This window comes from Hippocampus bargibanti, linkage group LG19, assembly GCF_051943395.1.
Source record: "Hippocampus bargibanti isolate YZ-2025 linkage group LG19, ASM5194339v1, whole genome shotgun sequence".
Taxonomy (NCBI): domain Eukaryota; kingdom Metazoa; phylum Chordata; class Actinopteri; order Syngnathiformes; family Syngnathidae; genus Hippocampus; species Hippocampus bargibanti.
The window spans coordinates 10999778-11020021 of record NC_142752.1 but is presented as its reverse complement, the minus strand read 5'-3'; the positions used below and the strand labels follow the sequence as shown (position 1 = coordinate 11020021).

The 20244-nt window shown below is 38.9% G+C and overlaps 1 protein-coding gene across 1 annotated transcript; it reads left to right on the top strand.

The window, feature by feature from the left end:
• Window positions 1-382: 382 nt before the first annotated feature.
• vgll2a (vestigial-like family member 2a) lies at window positions 383-10368 on the top strand. Its single transcript, XM_089022027.1, has 4 exons — window positions 383-642; window positions 2992-3250; window positions 6902-7411; window positions 9388-10368. The coding sequence occupies exons 1-4, from the start codon at window positions 559-561 to the stop codon at window positions 9429-9431; spliced, it is 897 nt and encodes a 298-aa protein (XP_088878153.1). The 5' UTR covers window positions 383-558; the 3' UTR covers window positions 9432-10368.
• The last annotated feature ends 9876 nt before the right edge of the window (window positions 10369-20244 follow it).

The following is a 20244-nucleotide window of genomic DNA, read 5'->3' as shown; positions in this document are numbered from 1 at the left end:
GGCTGAAGAAACCTTTTCATCGACCCTTGTCTTATGGAATTCATGCAACCATCTGTTGGTAAAATCTCACCAGACCTGTCTGTTCGCCTGTCTCTCCTTCAGTCTGTCTATTCCTCGTGCAGCTTCAGCAGGCCAGTTAGTCCGTTATAACCGTATCCCATCTAGGATATCCGTGTGTCTTTCCGTCTCCAGTTGTCTGTCTGTCCATGTACATTCAGTTGTAGCTGTCCCTTCTCTCGGGTATATTACAGTAGACCCCGGGCATTGGAAGTGACCCTGTCAGCGCTCTGACGTGGAGGGAGGATCTCCTCGGTTGTAGGCCGTCTTCCGGTTGCAGTGGGGGTGGGCTTTTGAGCTGGGTCCTGGTTCCTGTATGGCGGGTGTGAGGGGGGCTGGGCCCGTGGTGGGTGTGAGTGAAGCGTCGCATGCCGCTCAGTTTGCTCAAGGACTCGGCCCTGCGCAGCCAAGAAGAAGGAGAAGAAGCGACTCTTCAGCTTCTTCAGCCCATCGTCGCGTTTCAAATGACGCCCAGTGTCCGATCCCGCTGACGCCGTCGCGATGAGCTGCTTGGATATGATGTACCAGGTGCTCGGAGCGCAGTCGTACTTCAGCCCATACATGCCCTACCAGTACCAGCAGCAGGTATGTACACGCGCACGCCGCAACTTGACCGTCAAAAAATTCTATTCTTGTGAAACTTCAACAACAAAAAATGCGAACACAATTATCTCGTGGTTTTTTCAATCGTTTTGTATTTTCTTCCCGTTGTTATGAGACTTTTCATGCCTATAAAATGAGTACATTATGTCACATGTACTTCATTCATTTTTTTTTCTTTTTAGCATAGCTACACTAGAAGTGCTAAAAATATCACAGAGCAAGTATTAGAATAAATTTAAAAAATCTTACCAAGAATGTACTGTATCTGTCGATTTTTTTTTTTTTTTTTTGCTTTGGTCATCTTTCCGCCAGTGTTCATTGAAACATGCACAACTAATGCGCAACATTCCTAACTTCATTTTAGCCTTTTTAAAATTATTAGAGTTAAATTTTTGCTAAAATTTGCACATTTTATTTAGATCTAAAAGCAGTTTGTTTTGTTATAAAATTTATTTATGGCCCCTTACACTCAATGTTGCTTGTGTGCAACTTTTTGACATTTTAATTGCTGTTTGGATACATTTCATTGTTGCCTGGTTGCATTTGTAAATTGGGTGAAATGGACTTTATCATCTCAATGCGATATTTTCTCAAGATCTGTTTTAAGTATCATTTTATATCACTAAAATCGGGCCCACAATTTGAATTTTTTTCGTGTTTATTATGTTTGTTAAAGTCATTATAAGTGCCTTGCACGCTGGGTCCGACAGGACAGTAATTTCATCTGTACTGTATGGCATGCATATTAGCATATTTGACAATAAAGTGGATTTTGACTTTGACTTGAATTCGTATAAAAATATAGTGATGATCTTTAGGTATTTTTTTTAGATGTTTCCATTTCTCATGAATCGGATAAGTCCACAGAATCTTCATGACCCAAGCAATTAAGTCTTGAAATAAAATAAAGGATACACAAATACGGACGCTGTCATCATAACGTCTGAAAGCATTGCTATAAGCTGCTTTGAGATTTTTTTCCACTAATGAGTTTGAAAAGCAATCAAATTTCCGCACCCGCCGCTTAATTGATTGACTGCATAAGAGTGTTCGCCTTAGAAGAAGGGCAGACGCACTTTGATTCAAAAGTCTTACTTATTTCTATAAGATGCTTTGATATGTTTTTTTTAATAGAAATAAGCAGCTGGGTAGAAGGTAAAGTGAGGTTGTCTATTTTTCATCAGAAAAAAATGTAATTTAAAGATGAAATGTATTATTGCAGTCTGTGCAATTTCTCTGAATTAGATTAAGAAATGGAAGAAGGGTTTCCAAACTGAGGCTTGAGGACCCCAAATGCTGGGTTTTATTGACCGTTATCATGGTGAGAATAGTAATGTCGGATTGTAATGGTAACGGTTTCAATTGAGATTCAAATAGAAGACAATCATGTCAAAGTCAAAGTCAGCTTTATTGTGAAATATGCTAATATGCATGACATACAGCACAGATGAAATTACTGTCCTCTCGGACCCACCATGCAAGGCACTTATAATGAGTTTAACAAACATAATAAACACGAAAATGCCAATTTGCCGGAAGAGGGGAGCTGCTGCGTGTTCACGCGCCGCCATCTTGGGGGAAAAAAAAATAATAACAAATAATATGACAACACAAAGACACAGAGATATCTAGCTTGCTATCCATTTAAGTTACTTCCGGGTTGAGTGAACGCTGGCGCGTGTGGCTGCCGCTGCTCACCCACAGAAAAACTTATCCTGACTTTGAGAGTTTTGAAAGGCGCTTAGAAATGAAATGCATGATTAATTATTATTATTATTATTATTATTATTATTATTACAGTAAAGTCTCGTTATATCGATATCGGATATATCGATAGTCCCGGTTATATCGATACTATTTCTATGCACGCACGGAGAAAATTACATGCAAACAGGGTCGGATATATCGATAGTCCCGGTTATATCGATATTTTTTCGGACTCCCTTGAATATCGATATAACGAGACTTTACTGTATTATTATTATTATTATTATTATTATTATTATTATTATTATTATTATTATTACAATCAAAAGCAGAGCATTGTGATAATTTATATATGGGAGTTTTCTGCAATGTGATCCCGAAACCTGGACTTGAAACTCAAATCCCAAATTGAAACCTTTTATAGAAAACAAGGACCCCAGTTTGAACCCTAATTTTAAAACTACTGTAGACTTGGGATGAGGGTTTTTAATTGGGGTTGGGGTTTCAAATAAAGGTTTCATTTTGTTTGAAATAATGTTTTTCGAGTTAAGCATCCAATCTGAGGTCAAGTTTCCCCAGATGGAATTTCAAAACAACTAAAATTGTTGCCGTTTGTTGTGACAGAAGCTGACCTTGGACTCCAAAATGCAAGAACCTCAGCACAGCGGCAGCGCCGGCCGCCTGGGCCCCCCCGGACCTCCCACCATCAAGGAGGAAGACAAGGAGTTGCCCCCGGGGACCGAGTACCTGAGCTCCCGCTGCGTCCTCTTCACATATTTTCACGGGGACATCAGCGCTGTCGTCGACCAACACTTCAGCCGCGCACTTAGCCACGCCTCCTCGTCTACGTCTTACCACCCCAGCAGCCACAAGGCCCTCAAAGGTATGTGTGGACTACGGTGTTCCTTATTGACCAGTGGGTCGCAAACATTTTAAACCAAAAAGACTGAAGAAATAGAAGTAGCGCTAGCATGGCAACATTAACCCTTTCATGCATGCTGTAACCTGATAGCAGGGTAAGATGTCCGCTATAACAACCGCGGTCGCTCACGGGGTTAAAATAGAAGAGCAAAGTAAGCCTAAAATGTTCATCAAAATGCTGACAGGTTTTAGATTAGATGATATTAGATTAGATTATTTTAGCCTTTATGTGTCTCACAGTGGAGAAATTAACATTCACAGCAACAAAAACAAAATACAGGCACTGCTGTAAAGGGAGCCACTCTCGCGGCGCCATCATGAAGTCAAAACAACAACAAAAAAATCTATAAAAAATAATGTGACACAACACAAAAGACATATACAGTCTGCAATCTTGAGCACTGTCTCGACCGTCTTTGTTGCATAAAGCAGTTCGAGATGAAAGAGGAGAGGATCAAAGCATCCTTTTCACCAGTGGATCAGGGATGTCATGGTGAAATGTGCATGTCTGCTACAAGCTAAATTTTGAAAGCAAACATGAAGCTGTAGCATCCATTGACGAAAAGAGACTGTCTCGCATCTCCTGACCCACGTAAATCCGCTTCAATTCCAAACTGCGACAGCTCCACAGTTTTATCACTTGAAAAGATATTTAGAGATTGGAAAGTGAGTTCAAAGATTCGCTTGTAGAACGATGTCCTACTGGGGTTTTGGCGTTGAACGCTTTGAACATTTCTTTTTTTGTTGTTTTTTTTCTGACCACAGCTAAAATGGCACTTTGTAGGCTGACAAGTGTGATATGCAGTTAGCCAGGGAGCTACCTCTGCCTGCACCCCCAAAAAAATAATCACATTGGATATTCTGACTAGTGTGTTTCCTTTATATTACCTCATTATTGGCTATGAGTGCATGAAATCTGACAACACCTGTCTAGCTAGCTGGCTATTTATCCATTTGCTATCTATTTGCTATCTGTCTAGCTAGCTAGCTATGTAGCTGGCTATTTATCAATTTTCTATCTGTCTAGCTAGCTAGCTATGTAGCTGGCTATTTATCAATTTTCTATCTGTCTAGCTAGCTAGCTATGTAGCTGGCTATTTATTAATTTGCTATCTATTTGCTATCTGTCTAGCTAGCTAGCTAGCTATGGAGCTGGCTATTTATTAGCTATATGGCAATCTAGGTAGTTAGCTAACTGTCTATCTGGCTATCTGTTAGCTATCTGTTAACTAGCTAGCAGGCATTCTATCTATTTGAGTTACTTCCGGGTTGAGTGAACGCTGGCGCGTGTGGCTGCCGCTGCTCACCTGCAGTAAAACCGATTTTGTGACTATTAGGTGACATTGAGACGACAGAAACTGGTTGGTGGTTTTAATTTTGCGGCTCAAACATGTATTCACGCGGATACGTAAGAAAGATGCAAGACCAATAAAGTGGGAAACCTTTTGAAAGTTTATGGTATGGTGTATGGTACTCCATTTAAATGTAAAATGAGAAAATTGTTTTTTTTTAACCATCACTTATATACCCGTTTTGATAACTCGGAACAATGACAATAATAAACGAATACATAAATAAATACATGAATATCTAAATACATAAATAAATACATAAATAAATTCTTAATATATGACTACATGAAAACATAAATAAATACATGAATACATAAATAAATACATGAATACATAAATAATACATGATAATAATAATAATACAATAATAATGAAATAAATAAATATATAAACACACAAATAAACACATGCATAAATACATAAATAAATACATGCATAAATATACAGTGAGACCTCAACTTACGAACTTAATTGGTTCCCAGACAGAATGTGTAAGGCGAAAAGTGTGTATCTCAAAAACAAAATTCCTATAGGAAACCATTAAAATGGGAATAACCGTTCCCGGGTTTCCATAAAATATACTTTTCAACTAAATAAGCCTTAAAACTACACACAACATACCTTATTCTATGTATAATAAATGTGCTATTATATTGTAATGAAAGAATTACACTGCATTGTAACATAGTCACTTTATTTACATTTGTGATGATCATTGATGGCTTGATGGAATGGTGTTGGAGGTCGAAGGTCAAAGGGAATTGCTGTTTGGAAAGAGGAACATTACACGAGGACTGTAATTAAAGAAATAAACTGTGCTGTAAAATAAAGTTTTATTTACCTTTTTGATGGTCGTTGATGGCTTATGGAAGGAGAGTCACCTTCTATAAGGACTGTTGGTAACTTAACCTCTGGTGTGGCTTCTCTTCTTTTTTCTTTGGAGACTTCTCATCATTTTTGCTGATTAAAAACCTCTTAATTGACACCTGTTGCTTTCTGACTTGTAAGGTCTTACGAAGCTGAGGCATCACATTATCGTTCATCATGTTGATGATTGTCATAGCCACAGTCTATTCTGAATGGAACTGTTCGGTAAAAGCCTGCACATCATTCCACTTTGCCAACAGTGCCTTTATTACGACATGAATTAGCCGTGCTTTCTTGCATAAAATAGCTTTACTCACGCTGTGGCCGGATAGCTGCTTTTTGTTAATCCAAATTAACAGAAGTTTTTCAACTTCTTCGATTGCCCGAGACCGTCGCTTTGAGAGCATGGAAACACCTTTTGCAACAGACGCACCTTTGATGGCTTTTCTGTTCCGGAGAATGGTAGCAATGGTTGACTTAACATAGCCGTGCTCGGCCACTAAATAACACAAACGCACACCTCGTTCGTGTTTTTCAATTATCTCCTTCTTCTCAGCGACGGTGATTTTATTTTGTGTCTTCTTGAGCTGAAGACGAGCCTGTGGTGTTTTTTTTTTTCGGTCCCATCATAGTAAAATTATCAGCAAAAAGCTCCAAGTAGGCGATCGACGTGTGCATTCAATTAGAGGGGGTGTGGAAAGTAGCGCCGGCTGGAGCGCTGTTCGGTCGTGTGCTTCCGCTGAAGATCACTCCACCAGATCCGAAGGTCGTGTGCTTGATGGACCAGCCGTGGTGGGTGTGTATTATGAAAATAGTGGTTATTATAAGGTTTAATTTTCATACATTTGACGTTTGTAATATAAGGTGTTCGTAAGTTGAGGTCTCACTGTATAAATACCTAAATAAACACACAAACAAATAACCACATAAGAAATAAATAACCACATAAATACACACGCACACACACACACACACACACACACACACACACACACACACACACACACACACACACACATATATATATATATATATATATATATATATATATATATATATATATATATATATATATATATATATATATATATATATATATATAGCAATTGCACTGAGAAGAAACAAAATTGCAGTGCATGCTGAGTTTTTCAGAGCTTGTGAGAAATGTTTATTTTGCTGAAAACGGCTCGACATCTTTATTACCATTTGTATTGCATTTAAATATTTGCTTGAACGGATTTGTTCCCATGGAAATGTAATATTTTGCCATTAAAATACCACTTCACATTTTATTTGAGGCACATGGAGCAGGGCTATTGTGAACAGCATTTTTTTTCCGACAAATTGAAAATTTGAGACAAAAACTACGGCTGGTTTTGCTTTGCTTTTTTCAGATAGCTCATTCCCAATGAGCCAAAGAAATTTTCCGCCATCTTTCTGGAACAGTTCCTATCCATCTCCCGTCTCATCGTCGCTGGCCAGCGCTCTATCGGCCCCGCACTCTGAACTAACCTTTGCCGCGGGTGACCCGTACACCCCGTCATCCCTCCACGGGCACCTACACCAGTCCGGCCATGACGCCTGGCACCCTTCACACCCGCACCACCACCACCACCACCACCCCCACCACCATCCCTACCCGCTAGGAGGCAGTATAAGCGCCCAGGGTTCGCCGTACTCGCGGCCCGCCGTCCACGAGGTGTACGCCGCGCCGTTTGATCCACGCTACGGTTCGCTGTTGGTGCCATCCGTTAGGTCTCATCACCGGTTGCCGCCCGGTGGTGGCTCTGTGGCGGCATCCGGCGGCACGCCCTGCGACCTGGGTGGTAAAGGCGAGGCAACGGCGGCTTCCTGGAGCGGGACATTCTCCGGAGTGGCCGAGATTGGACTCAACATGGACGCAAGTGAGTCTCACAAATTTTAAATGGGTTGAAAGTTGTCTTTGAGTTTGCCACTGCATTTTTTTTTAAGTAAACAAGCACCTCCCCCTCAAAAAAAAAATTGCTTTTCGTAACCCATGTAAATGTCAGATTTTTCTAATATTTTTCTAATATTTCTAATAAAATTTAATAACAATAATAATAATAATAATAATAATAATAATAATAATAATAATAATAATAATAATCATAATAATAATCTTCTTTTTTCCTTTCGGCTTTTCCCTTCAAGGGGTCGCCACAGCGAATCAGTGTCCTCCATCTTTAGAGGTTTGATCCGCATGTTTGTTTTGGCCAAGCTTTTACGTCGGATGCCCTTCCTGACACAACCCTCTGTATTTATCCGGGCTTGGGACCGGCACAAGAAGACATATGTCCCTTTGTGGCTACAGAACAAGCAACTCGCTCCGTGTAATAATAATATACTGATAATAATAATATATTATCTGACCCATAATTTTGTATCGGTTGTAATAATAATCATCATCATCATCATCATCATCATAATACATTTTATTTTAAAGCGCTTGTCATCATACTCAGACACTTTACAAAAGTTAAAAACAAAATAAAATGTACTCCTAATTTTCGCATTAAAACACCATATGTGTTCACAAAAAAAAATCACATCCCAAAAAACTAATAAGTAATTATTTTTTATTTAAAATAGTTTTGCATGGACATTTTAATAATAATAATAATAATAATAATAATAATAATAATAATAATAATAATAATAATAATACATTTCATTTATAAGCGCCTTTTTAAACTCTCAAGGACACGTTACAGTCACAGGATATTTTTTCTGCGGGTGAGCAGCGGCAGCCACACGCGCCAGCGCTCGCTCAACCCGGAAGTAACAAAGTAAAAAAAAAACACACACATTGCCACGTGATTGGTCAAGAACCCAGTAGTGGGGGACACACACACAAGTCATCTGTACACTAGATGCAAAAAGCTATCAACCCAGCTAAACAGATCACAATAGATGAAGAACTAGATAGAATTATCACAGAGAAATCACCTACAAGGGATCATTCCTCAAGCTGGTGAAAGAAAAAGGTTACGTTCCTCATCAAGTGTTTAATGCTGAGGAAACCGGACACTCCATTCCATCAAGCCATTAACGATCATCACAAAGGTAAATAACATACATAAAATAAGGTATATTATGTGTAGTTTTAAGGCTTAGAAAATTAGAAAGTAGAAAATTATGGGGACCTGGGAACGGATTATTCTCATTTTAATGGTTTCCAATGGGAAATTATTTTTTGGGATACACACTTTTCGCCTTACACTGTCTGGGAACCAGTTAAGTTCGTAAGCCAAGGTCCCACTGTGTATATATATATATATATATATATATATATATATATATATATATATATAAAAACAAAAGCTATATTACATCACAAACATTTTACCATCATCAATGGTACATACAATCATGAAATTGGAGAGATTTGCTTAGACATGCAAATTTGGGACGAAAAGCATTTTCTCGATCAAAAAAAGGCAAAACGTGTTTTTAGCTCTTTTTAAAATTAGTCTTCAACGCTACTGATTGATTAAAATATCTGAATATTTTGATATCGCGAACAATCCTGTTTATATAAATACGCTTAAATCAATGGCGTGGAAATCAGACCTCCTCATTTTTTGCCCGTTTTTGTTTTGACCAACTTTCCGCATGCGCTCGCCATCTCGGAATGAAAACAAAACACTAGCGGCCGCCTAACGAAGCAACAACATCATCGGCGAAAAGCCCGAATGAATTCAAGACGGATTCCGCCGCCTGCTCGGCTCGTCTTACGCGGCGACGGCCAGCTGTCTGCATCGCTTTTGTGTCACTTCACGCTTTCAGCGCACTCCGCACTCCTCACCTCCCTCCTTTCTTTGATCTGTTCTGTTTGTCTTTTCCACTGCTGTCCTCTCAGATCTGCAGACACAAGACAAGAGCAAGGATTTGTACTGGTTCTAGATGCTTTTCCTCCTTCAACCCGCTTCAACATGTGGGTATGGGGGTGCGAAACCGACAAACTGATTGACGCTCTGCTTGCGGCAACCTGTGTTGACTGTTGACACTTGAAAAAAGTCTTCAAAGGTGGGACACTGGGATAGCCATGTTGGAGGGAGGGAGTGGGGGTTAATGTCATTGTCACCTTTCACGTGAATGGAAGCTACATTTCTTTGCTCTTGACACAGCCGGTCAAAGCAAGCGAGTGATGTCGCAATGTCGGAAGTGTGCGTTTTTTGTATTACAATCACGGCTTCATGTTTTTCGATGTTTTGCATTGACATTGTGACAGCAAACAATTTCTTTGAACACAAAGACGCTGAGTCGTCTTCATCTCAGGTGTTAAAAGGTCACCTTCTGCTCGCAGCCCATTATTCACTGACAGCTTTCCGTCTGTATTCCGCCTCTCCTGGCAAAATCGACCCTACTCCCACCCCACTCCCTCAAATCCCCTTTTTGGATTGGTACCGTTTGTTCAGAACGGCTAGGAGAAACCTTGCTTTAATGGAATCACATGAAAGTACAGTGATACCTCGGCTTACGAATGCGTTAGCTACCGAACATTTCGCCTTACGAACGTTAAATTCCTGAGAATATAATCTTGGCATACAAACTATTTTTCGGGAAACACACGGAGCGCCACAGTGGGTGATATGTCGTTCGCGAACGAGCCGGTTCTTGGAGCTCCTGAAATGTCAGCCGGCTTATTTTTCCTCTATTCCCCGCCCCCAGTCTTCCGTTAAAGCCGCACGTGATTGGTCAAGATCTGTGGTAGAGGACGGACGGTACACACGCAGCAATGAGCGGGGGAAGGGGTTACAAAAACAGAAACACACACACACACACACACACACACACACGAAAGGGAGATGACAGAGCTTGAAACAAAAAAAAAAAAAAAAAAAAAAAAAAAAGTGAAAAAGTGAGAAAATGGACAGAAAACACTGTGAAATTTGGACTTTTAACTTTATTGATAGTTCAAAGGCAGAGTGCAGACTGCAAGGTTAAAATATCCCATCAATCAGGCTCCACAAATAACCTGCACAAGCCATCTGTACAATTTGAAAAGAACATACAAGCAAGCGAACCAGCTATTGATGAAGTTTCTAGTGTGTCTGCCTGCATCTGTTGCTGTTGCAATATAACAACTTCTAAGATGTACAACCCAGAACTCCCTGAGACAACTTTATTATACAGTATAGTTTATTTCTTTAATTACAATACCATAGCACATTTATTATACATAAAATAAGGTATATGTTATAAGGCTTATTTAGTTGAAAATTATGTTTTATGGGGACCTGGGAATGGATTATTCTCATTTTAATGGTTTCCTATCGGTAATTAATGTTTGGAAGACACACTTTTCACCTGACACACACACTTTCTGGGAAACAATTAAGTTCGTAAGCCAAGGTATCACTGTAGTTAACGTCCCCCGTTGGCTGCGTGAAATACATCTCTCCTTTGTGCCAAATTTCCAGAATGTATCTACCGGGCAAAATTTGGCATTGACCCTGCTGTTTCAGCATCTTGCTGCTCCCTGGAAACAAATTGGACTCATCTGCAGCCTGCTGCAAGCCTTCAAAAGGTCAAACTTAATTTTCTCATGACTTCTCATTTCCACTTCCGGGCCGCATTTGGACTAAAAAGTTGAGCTTGAAATGATTGTTGGGGATTTTATGGATGCTGATCAAAATATTTCTTAATAACGTGAACCCCACTCTGCGGTACAAAAACGTCAATGATGTCATCCATTCATCAGCTTGCATCACTTAAGAGTTTCATTTTAATAATAATAATAATAATAATAATAATAATAATAATAATAATAATGAAAATGATTGATGATAATAATAATAATAATAATAATAATAATAATAATAATAATAATAATAATAATAATAATAATGAAAATGAAAATGAAAATGATTGATGATAATAATAACAATAATAATAATGATAATAATAATAATAATAATAATAATAATAATAATAATAATGAAAATGAATTATGATGATGATAATAATAATAATAATAATAATAATAATAATAATAATAATAATAATAATAATAATAATAACAATAATAATAATGAATGATGATAATAATAATAATAATAATAATAATAATAATAATAATAATAATAATATGTGTCATTTATAAGCACCTTCCAAAACTCTCAAGGACACTTTACAGTCACAGAATATTTTTTCTGCAAATAATACATTTTATTTATAGGCGCCTTTCAAAACTCTCAAGGTCACTTTACAGTCACAAGCTAAGTTTTTCTGTAGATGAGAAGCGGCAGCCACACACGTCAGCATTCACTCAACCCGGAGGTAACTCAAATAGATACACTCTGACAAAGGCGGAAGTATATGCCGAAACATGTCTGTTAATTGAACATCTAAAAAACACTGTCTGTAAGAAAATAATCTGTTTTAAATTAGATAGAAAGCTAGATCACTTGCTAGTAGATAGCTAATAGCTAGCCAGCTATATAGCAAATAGAGAGCTTATGTTTATGTAATTATATTATTGTTAATTACATACTCCATTTGAACCTATTTGAACCTCTGTTTTCATTTTATTTAGATTTTTTAAAAAATTAATTTATGTTCATATGAACACGCACGCCGTCAATGGGCTAATGTGTGTTAAAAAAAAAAAGCCCACACATGCGGGGACAAGATGGCTGGAGTGTAATCAATTGCTTAAAAAAACTCTCAACCCTGACAAAAAAGTAGATAGGACTTTTTAACCCCTTTCATGCAACCTGTAACCTGATAACATGGTAAGATGTCTACTGTAGTAACCGCTACAGGTTAACAGGAAACAAAAAAAAAAGTGATTGGATAGTAGTTCGAATGTAAAAAAAACGCTCACGCCTGGACCACAGCTTGGTGGGCGTAAAAGAGGGGTAAATTTTAGTAGAGTGCCACTCTGCTATTTGGGGCCACTCGCTGACCCCCATGCAGCTGTCAACGACAACTGCTCGTCAACTTGCTGCACACACACACACAGTTGTGGATGCTCATACTTGTATATGAAGTTAATAAGGAGAAGCATTTAGTGTGTGAAACACAAGCCTTTCATGTGTGTTTGTGTTTGTACGTCCATCCAGTGCAGTTATGCCATTGTAAATATTTGAACATATTGCCAAAAGTGATCTGGCGCTTGTACGTCTGTTTGTGTTGCTTTATTGAGAAATAAATGAAGCAAGTTGACGTGTCAGATTTGAATTGAAATCAACATTGAATAGGATGTTTTAACTTGTGTCCAAGCAGAGCCCCTTTCAGTCCGACGACTTCCGCATGATGCGTTCAGACGTGTTCTGTGCGGGGATCCTGGCTTATAGGACAGCCGACACCCTCGGACAAGTTGCGTCCATAATTTGGAAAATCACTTCAACTGAGCGCATTTTACAAAGATTCCACCGCATATAGCTAAATGTATTTTACGTTTTAAGACTCACGCTGAATACTCTGGAAGTCTGACTAAGCAACACACACACGACAATGCATTTTGGGTACTTTTTTTCGTCTGAAAACACCATGTTGATGGCGAAATTAGAAGGAAAACTACATGAATAACGCGATGGTGAATCATTGTGTGTCGCAGCCAATTGCGGTAAAACGCATAAAGAAGGTGTAAGTTGACACAAATTCCCAACGGACAAATCAGCCCATTTCCAACGGAGCTTGTGCGCCATCTTGTGCATTTTCTGGGCGCTACATTGGAGTCCAGATGGCTCGAATTGATAAGGAAGGACTTCTTTAATCGATTGCAAACGTTTATGCTTTCCTCTTCGGAACTATTTGAATCATATTCATAAGTGGATGAGTAACAAGAAAGCATCTTCTCCGAATCTGAACTCTCTGAAGCCATCATTTTGATTCTGGAGCAAGGCAGTGTGTGACCAATAGTGATGTCATGAATAAGGGGGCGGGACTTTCTGAATCTGCCAAGTTCTGAGCTCATTTTGTGGCAGTTTTGGGACACTGTCATTTTTATTGGTGTTTTGCATTTGACTAAAAATATCCGCCTGCGTGTTTTGGGTATTTTAGATGCTATAAAACGTTTTTCTGATGTCAGTTAGGAAGCAAAAAAATGGTGTTGGTTGTCCTTAAAGCAAGATTTAAAAAATATATATACAGGGTCACCCAAAGAGATGCGTACCCATTAAAATTCCAATTGTGCTTTGATTAAAAAAAAAATACAAATTACAACCACATATTATTCAGTTTATGGAAGACCATTCACCAGAGTTTCAGCTATCTCTATCAATTTTTAGCCAATTTATGGGTTTAAACGATGCTGCAGTGAGGGAGAGAGTAGGACGCATCTTTTTGGGTGACCCTCCCGAAAGAGGAATGTGTCAAAGTGATTAACAACTTTGTCAGACAAGGACAAGTTTGCTTGCAACGAAATTTTGGACATTTGGAACACATCTTGGGAAAACCATAAATTGACTAAAAATTCAATAAACTGAATAATATGTGGTTGTAATTTGTATTTTTTTTTTTAATCAAAGCACAATTGTAATTTTAATGGGTACGCATCTCTTTGGGTCACCCTGTATATATATTTTTTTAAGTCTTGCTTTAAGGACAACCGAGAAGGTGAATTACATTGTATTATATTTTAGATATATTAATATATTAATATATATTATATTAAAAAAACATTTTATAGTCAGGGAAATTTTCTGTTATGAAGAGAAACAAATGTCAAAATGACAAATTCAAAGAATACATTTTTGATAAACTTGTGGGATATTTTTTCATGAAAAAAAACATTTACTTTTTTGATTCTGAATTTTTCAAGCATAAAATTCTACTCCAAGAACATGAGATTTTTTCAATAAATAGGCAAAATATATGAACATTAAAGGACAACCGATGTCTCCGGACAAGTTGTGTCCATAATTTGTAAAATAGCTTCAAATGACTTCTACTGAGCGTATTTTAATAAGATTCCACGGCATATAGCTGTATTTTACGTTTTAAGACTCTCGCTGAATATTCCGGAAGTCTTGTTTTTGAGTTGGTGACGTGTCCGTACGTGACGTCACTGAAGGAACGCCCCTGACCGAAAAAAAAAGGACACATTGTAGCAGTCCTTCCATCAAGTTAATGCATTTTGCTGTGCTTGTTTGGTCTGAAAATGTCATGTTGACCAAAAAGAGCCAGAAGAGGACGACCAAGCTCCATATAAAAAAAATTATCAGCCTGTGGAAACGGGCTGATTAATTACTCACAGGGAGCTTGGTCGCCATTTTCTGCCTCTTTTCTGGGAAGCTACATTGCAGTCCATATGCCTCAAAATGACACGGAAGGACTTCTTTAATCAATTGCAAACATGTATGCTTTCCTCTTCAGAACTATTTGAATCATATTCATAACTGGATGTGTAACAAAAAAGCATATTCTCCGAATCTGAAGCCATTGTTTTGATTCTCTAGCAATGCAAGATGTCACGAACTGGGGGCGGGACTTTCTGAAAATGCCCAATTCGCAGCTAAATTTTTTGCAGATTTTGGACACTTTAATTTAATTTTTATTGGTGTTTTGCATTTGAATAAAAATATCATACTGCATGTTTTGGGTATTTTAGATGCTATAAAATGTTTTTCTGATGTCTGTGAAGAAACAAAAAAGTGACGTCAGTTGTGCTATAAAGTCCAGGCCCTGGGGCCAAATCTGGCCCACCGCATCATTTTTTTCGACCCGCGAAAACAAATCAAAATTGTGAAATTCCATGATGCTTGCTAAAATCTTAACCAAAATTTCAGATTTTTGGATGTAAACCACAATAAGTCATTATTATTGACTTCAGATTTGAAAACTAGTTATTCATGAATTTGTTGTGCGCTCTATATGTAATATGTGGAGGCGATTAAACATTGTAATGGCTTCCCTAAATTCACAACGGCCCTCGAGAGGAAACCGTAACTACAATGTGGCCCGCGGCAAAAAAATTACTTTGACACCCCTGTCTTAACACGATGACAAAAATACACAATTTTAATCAGAAAAAGTCCTAATGGTGAGTTTTTTTTGTATGTGTGGTTACACAAGAATTTGTTTTCATCATTGCATGTCAAAAAAAATAAAATCTCCATAGAAATAAATCAAATCTTGTCTTGGGTTGCTCACCCATTGGTGGCGTTGAAAGAATCCTGCTCTTCCTCATGTGATGTCGTCCATGAAGGCCTAAAAAAAGGGCGAGCTGCGCGCGCGATCGGGTTTCTTGCACGCCTTACGTCGTTTTCAGGCCCGACCGAGCGGAACCCACCTGGCACAATGGACGCCCAGCGTCCACAAGCATTCCACACATTTCTACACGCTGTTTGCTCACTCGCCAGACCGGGGTGGTCCAATGAAGCCAATGAAGACTCATCCATTTGGTGAAATAGCATCATTCGGTATACGCTCATTTTTTTGGGGAGGGGGGTTATTGTTATCATTTGAGAATTATAGCATATATTACAAAATATACTGTTTTTAAACTATATTTTCTTGACCAAATTCCAAAACATTTTCACATACATAAGATGTTTCTTTAAATGTGGATTTTACTGTTTGTCACAATCTTAAAAAAATAGTTGTTTGCATGAAATTGACTTTTTTTCTGTAAAATTGTGACTTTTCACCTTTTTCTCAAATTCATTCTCATGTTAAGTGAGATTCTTTCTGTCTCAACATTTTTATTTTATTGTCACATTACACTGTTAAAAAGAAGAGGAACGCTTTTGTATGATGTTTCATCTTTTTTTTTTCATTGTAGAAGTTTTGAGTTTTTCTTATTTTTTGGGGGGCTCGGGTGGGTAGTGGCGGATCACAATCAAATTAAAATTACAATTGACATTATTTTGTTATTGACATTATTTACTTTCGTTATTTTTGTGATATTAGAAAGACCGAACTTGGTGTTCCAGCCCAATTCCAGATGAAAACTGACGGTGGACAAGCAGTCGCAGGAAGTCATTGCGTGTAAACAAAAGTTTGGATGGACATGTAACTTGAGAGGAAGCCCACCTTGAAGCCCTACAGCGCCCACCCCCACCTTCAGGACCCTTGGCCCATTTCCTGCCCACAAGTGTCAACAGGTATCGCCAGGCCTCGGGCTTTCTGTTTTTCGTGTGTATGTGTGTTTTGTGTGTAGTTTGGGTTAGATGAGCTGCGCTTTAGTAACCAAAGTTGAGGATTTTGTTGGAATGTCTTTAAAAAGTAGCCCGAAGCTGAAAGAACCCAGGGTCAGCATGTAATCCCAACCAAATCCCCCAAAAGTGAGCAAACCAAAATATGCATTGTTTTAGTCAATAAATATATATTGGTGTGTGTGTGTGTGTGTGTGTGTGTGTGTGTGTATCTATTTATTTACATAAATAAACAAATACATAAATATAGAGAGGGAGAAAGGGAGTACAAGAGAGAGAGAGAAAGAGAGAGAGAGAGAGAGAGAGAGAGAGAGAGAGAGAGAGAGAGAGAGAGAGAGAGAGAGAGAGAGAGAGAGAGGGAGAGAGGCGGGGGGGGGGGGGGGGGGGGGCGGCGAGAGAGCGAACAGGTGCACATAGTTTGTGTCATTGGAAGCCCGATTGATGGAGTCTCACAGCACCGGGATTCCCTTACAGTGGCGCTCACAAAACCAGACAGCTGGGTGCTGTACAACGTACTACAAGTAGTACCACTACGACTTCTACTTTTATTGCTATCTGTCTGTAAGTGCGTGTGTGCGCATTTTCCGAAACAACACACACCCTTTGTGATGATGCCACATGAGGAGCATAGGCAGCTGAGTCCATTATGGCACACATGCTCTGACTTCTCACACGAACCTGCACACACACTTAATACCAATACCCTTGTCTACTATGATAGAATTATGTATTTATATAAATGCCAACAAACCATGCCTGAAAAGCGTTCAAGATGTTCCTGTCCTGACAAACGCGGATTTGGCTTTTCACGTTTATATCATGTTTGTCTCCCTCTAGCGGTAGCAGAACGGAATCACCTTTCTTGGCGTCCTGCTGTGAAACAAAAAAACAGAGGTGAGTAAAATAACAATCCCCCTTTTACTTGTTACTTATAAATATTGTAACGTTCAGTGCTTGTGTTACGCATGTTTGGGGGCTGGGCTTGTTGGGGTCCCGTGACGACACACACAGAGAGAAGGGAGGACCCAAGAACGGGGGTTAGGCAGTATGCCTGAGGGATTGTCTGCGCGTGAGTTGTGGCGTAACAACAGCTCCTGTTTGTGTGATAAAACTGCTAAATTTGTTAATAAAAGACCGACTCGCTATACCAGCGACTCTGCGCATCATTTGTCACGCTGAGGGGCATTACATTATTATTTTAATAAGTAACCGTTTTGTCCATGAAAATTCATATTTTTACACTTTTTTTTACACTTTTACACTTAAAAATATTGATTTTACAAACCCCACAGCCGTAACCATCCCAATTTCATCGACACGTACTAACGTATCTATGTGTAATATCGTTATTTTCCACTTGATGTCGCCCTTCTCACATTCAAGACTTGACAGGCCATTGCTGCGTCCTTCGACGTTTCCTCGCGAGTTTCGTTCACACGAAGGCGATGACGACAAGGCCTTCGTGATGCAGACATACATCATGAACATCACATAGTATTTGTTTGTCTTATTTTCATCCACACATTCTTTGACGCTGTGTTTCTCAACCTTTATTGAGCCATTTATTGAGACAAAAATCTCAAGAGACCCCTACCATTGCGAATTTCCCCATTGTGGGACGAATAAAGGTTTTCTGATTCTGATTCTTATTCTGTTTCAAACAATAAAAGGCTGCCATATTGTAGTTTAGTTCTTCGGAGTCCCATTGTATCATGTGTTTTCAACCATACATATAATACATACATATACCATACATTTAATAACGCTTCTTTTGCCAGTATTGCTGGATTTTACTTACTGTAACAATTAGTGTAAGAGATAAAAGACAGACAGTATCCATACTTTGGAGTCTTTTCGCCCCCCCCCCCCCCCAAAAAAAAAAAAAAAAAAAATAAAATGAAATGTGTCTTACAAAGCGCAATTCAAATTCCATAACAGCACATCTATGGTTAATTAAAATATATTTGGCTCATTCATTATAGCCTACCACCACTCGTTTGACTGAATTGTAATCCGTTGATAGTTGGCCAAAAATAAATGATGACGCATGAAGTGGACAAAAATACATTTCACTTCATATGCATAGTTTGTATTGGTTTTATGTATAGTTCATTGAAAACCTCAAAAATATTATTTGTTAAAATTTTGCAGGCAGCAACTAAATTCTTCAGACGATTGTCACGAGTATGGCTGTGTAAACTTAAAAAGGAATGTCTGTCCATTTCATATCTTTCAAAGTGACCAATGTAAAGAGTGGAATTAAAGAATTTGATGTTTCTCTTTAATCGTAAGTACGTTCGTTGTCAGATCTCCCAGGAAAGTGACACGTAGATGCATCCCAGAGCTTGATCGTGGCGTGGAGTCGAGCAAGTCGTGCTGTGAAACTCCGTCCGATGTTGAGGTTGTCTCTGCGAGCTGCATGTCTGTCTGGGTCTGAGTCCGAATGGTTTCTGCCCCGTAATTCCCCCAATCTCTCTGTCCCACGCTGGCTACTTATATACCCTTTGCCTGCGTGGGAATGAGTCAGTCTGACTTGAAATACATCAAAGACATCAAAGGGTTGAAAGGCGCACTTCCGCATGACGCCACAGAATCACCATGGAGACAAGTCATTGTAGTAGCTGTTAGCACCCCTTGAGGTTGATACACAAGGGGCGCAGTAGGTCTGTGGATTGGGATTGGTGTGGATTGGTGGATTAATGAAATCAACAATATGTTTATTTCTTTGGTTTTATCCTAGAAGTACTTTGAAGTTCCAAACATGAACGGCGTAGTATTTCGACTTGTTTGTAACCCAGGAGAAAACCGTGATTGGTTATTGAAGCTCTTAAAGAGCGTTGCCAGTATGCTCTTACACGCCTCTTCGCACCATCAGTGTCACATTTCCCAAGACGTGAGAGTTACTTTGGTTTCATCGTAGCAACAGTAACAGAGGATGCTGAAGAACAAGGAGCGCAGGAGAGGGAAATGCGGAGGTCAGAAATAAGCATCGGATCATGGAATCAGACATATTAGTGTTTTAGGGATGCCATTTTGTGTTGCATACTGAAAAGTTTCTTCTACTTTTCTAGATTTTTCCCTCGGTGAAGCTGTTTTCATACATCATGCAAAAGGAAACTAGCAGGTGTTTCAACATCTTGTTGCTCGACAATGGCAACGTTACAAAGTACAGCTGCCAATGGGAAGACGTCAAATCTTATTTGTCCCGGATGATTTGTGAAATTTCCTGAGAATCTTAAAAATTGAGGACTTCTTTCTTCAAAGGTAAGGGCCACCTCACATGATGCAGAAAGCTACTGAAGCTTAGGTGACTCCTCCTACGAGACTGGACATCTGGCAACTTCTGTAAAACTGCTTTCCAAGTCAGAGTCTATCCCAGCTGACATGGAGAAAACGGGAGAACCCACCATCGACTGATCTCAGAACTGTACAAGATTTTCAGTCTTCGTTGAAGCTTCCAGAAATGTTCTTGGACTGTGGATGCCAGGAATAGAATATGGAAACTCCACTAAGGAAGACCTGAAATTCAGACCTAGACGCTTGCCAATCTGAGCTAGAAAATGGTTTGTGCCATCACTGAATGGGTGCTGAACCCAAGCTGTCGGCTTCAT

Excerpts from the sequence above, each read along its gene's own strand:
- vgll2a (XM_089022027.1), top strand. The coding sequence starts at position 559 with ATGAGCTGCTTGGATATGATGTACCAGGTGCTCGGAGCGCAGTCGTAC. Across the intron at positions 643-2,991 it reads CCTACCAGTACCAGCAGCAG|AAGCTGACCTTGGACTCCAA; the intron begins GTATGTACACGC and ends TTGTTGTGACAG. Across the intron at positions 3,251-6,901 it reads CAGCCACAAGGCCCTCAAAG|ATAGCTCATTCCCAATGAGC; the intron begins GTATGTGTGGAC and ends TGCTTTTTTCAG.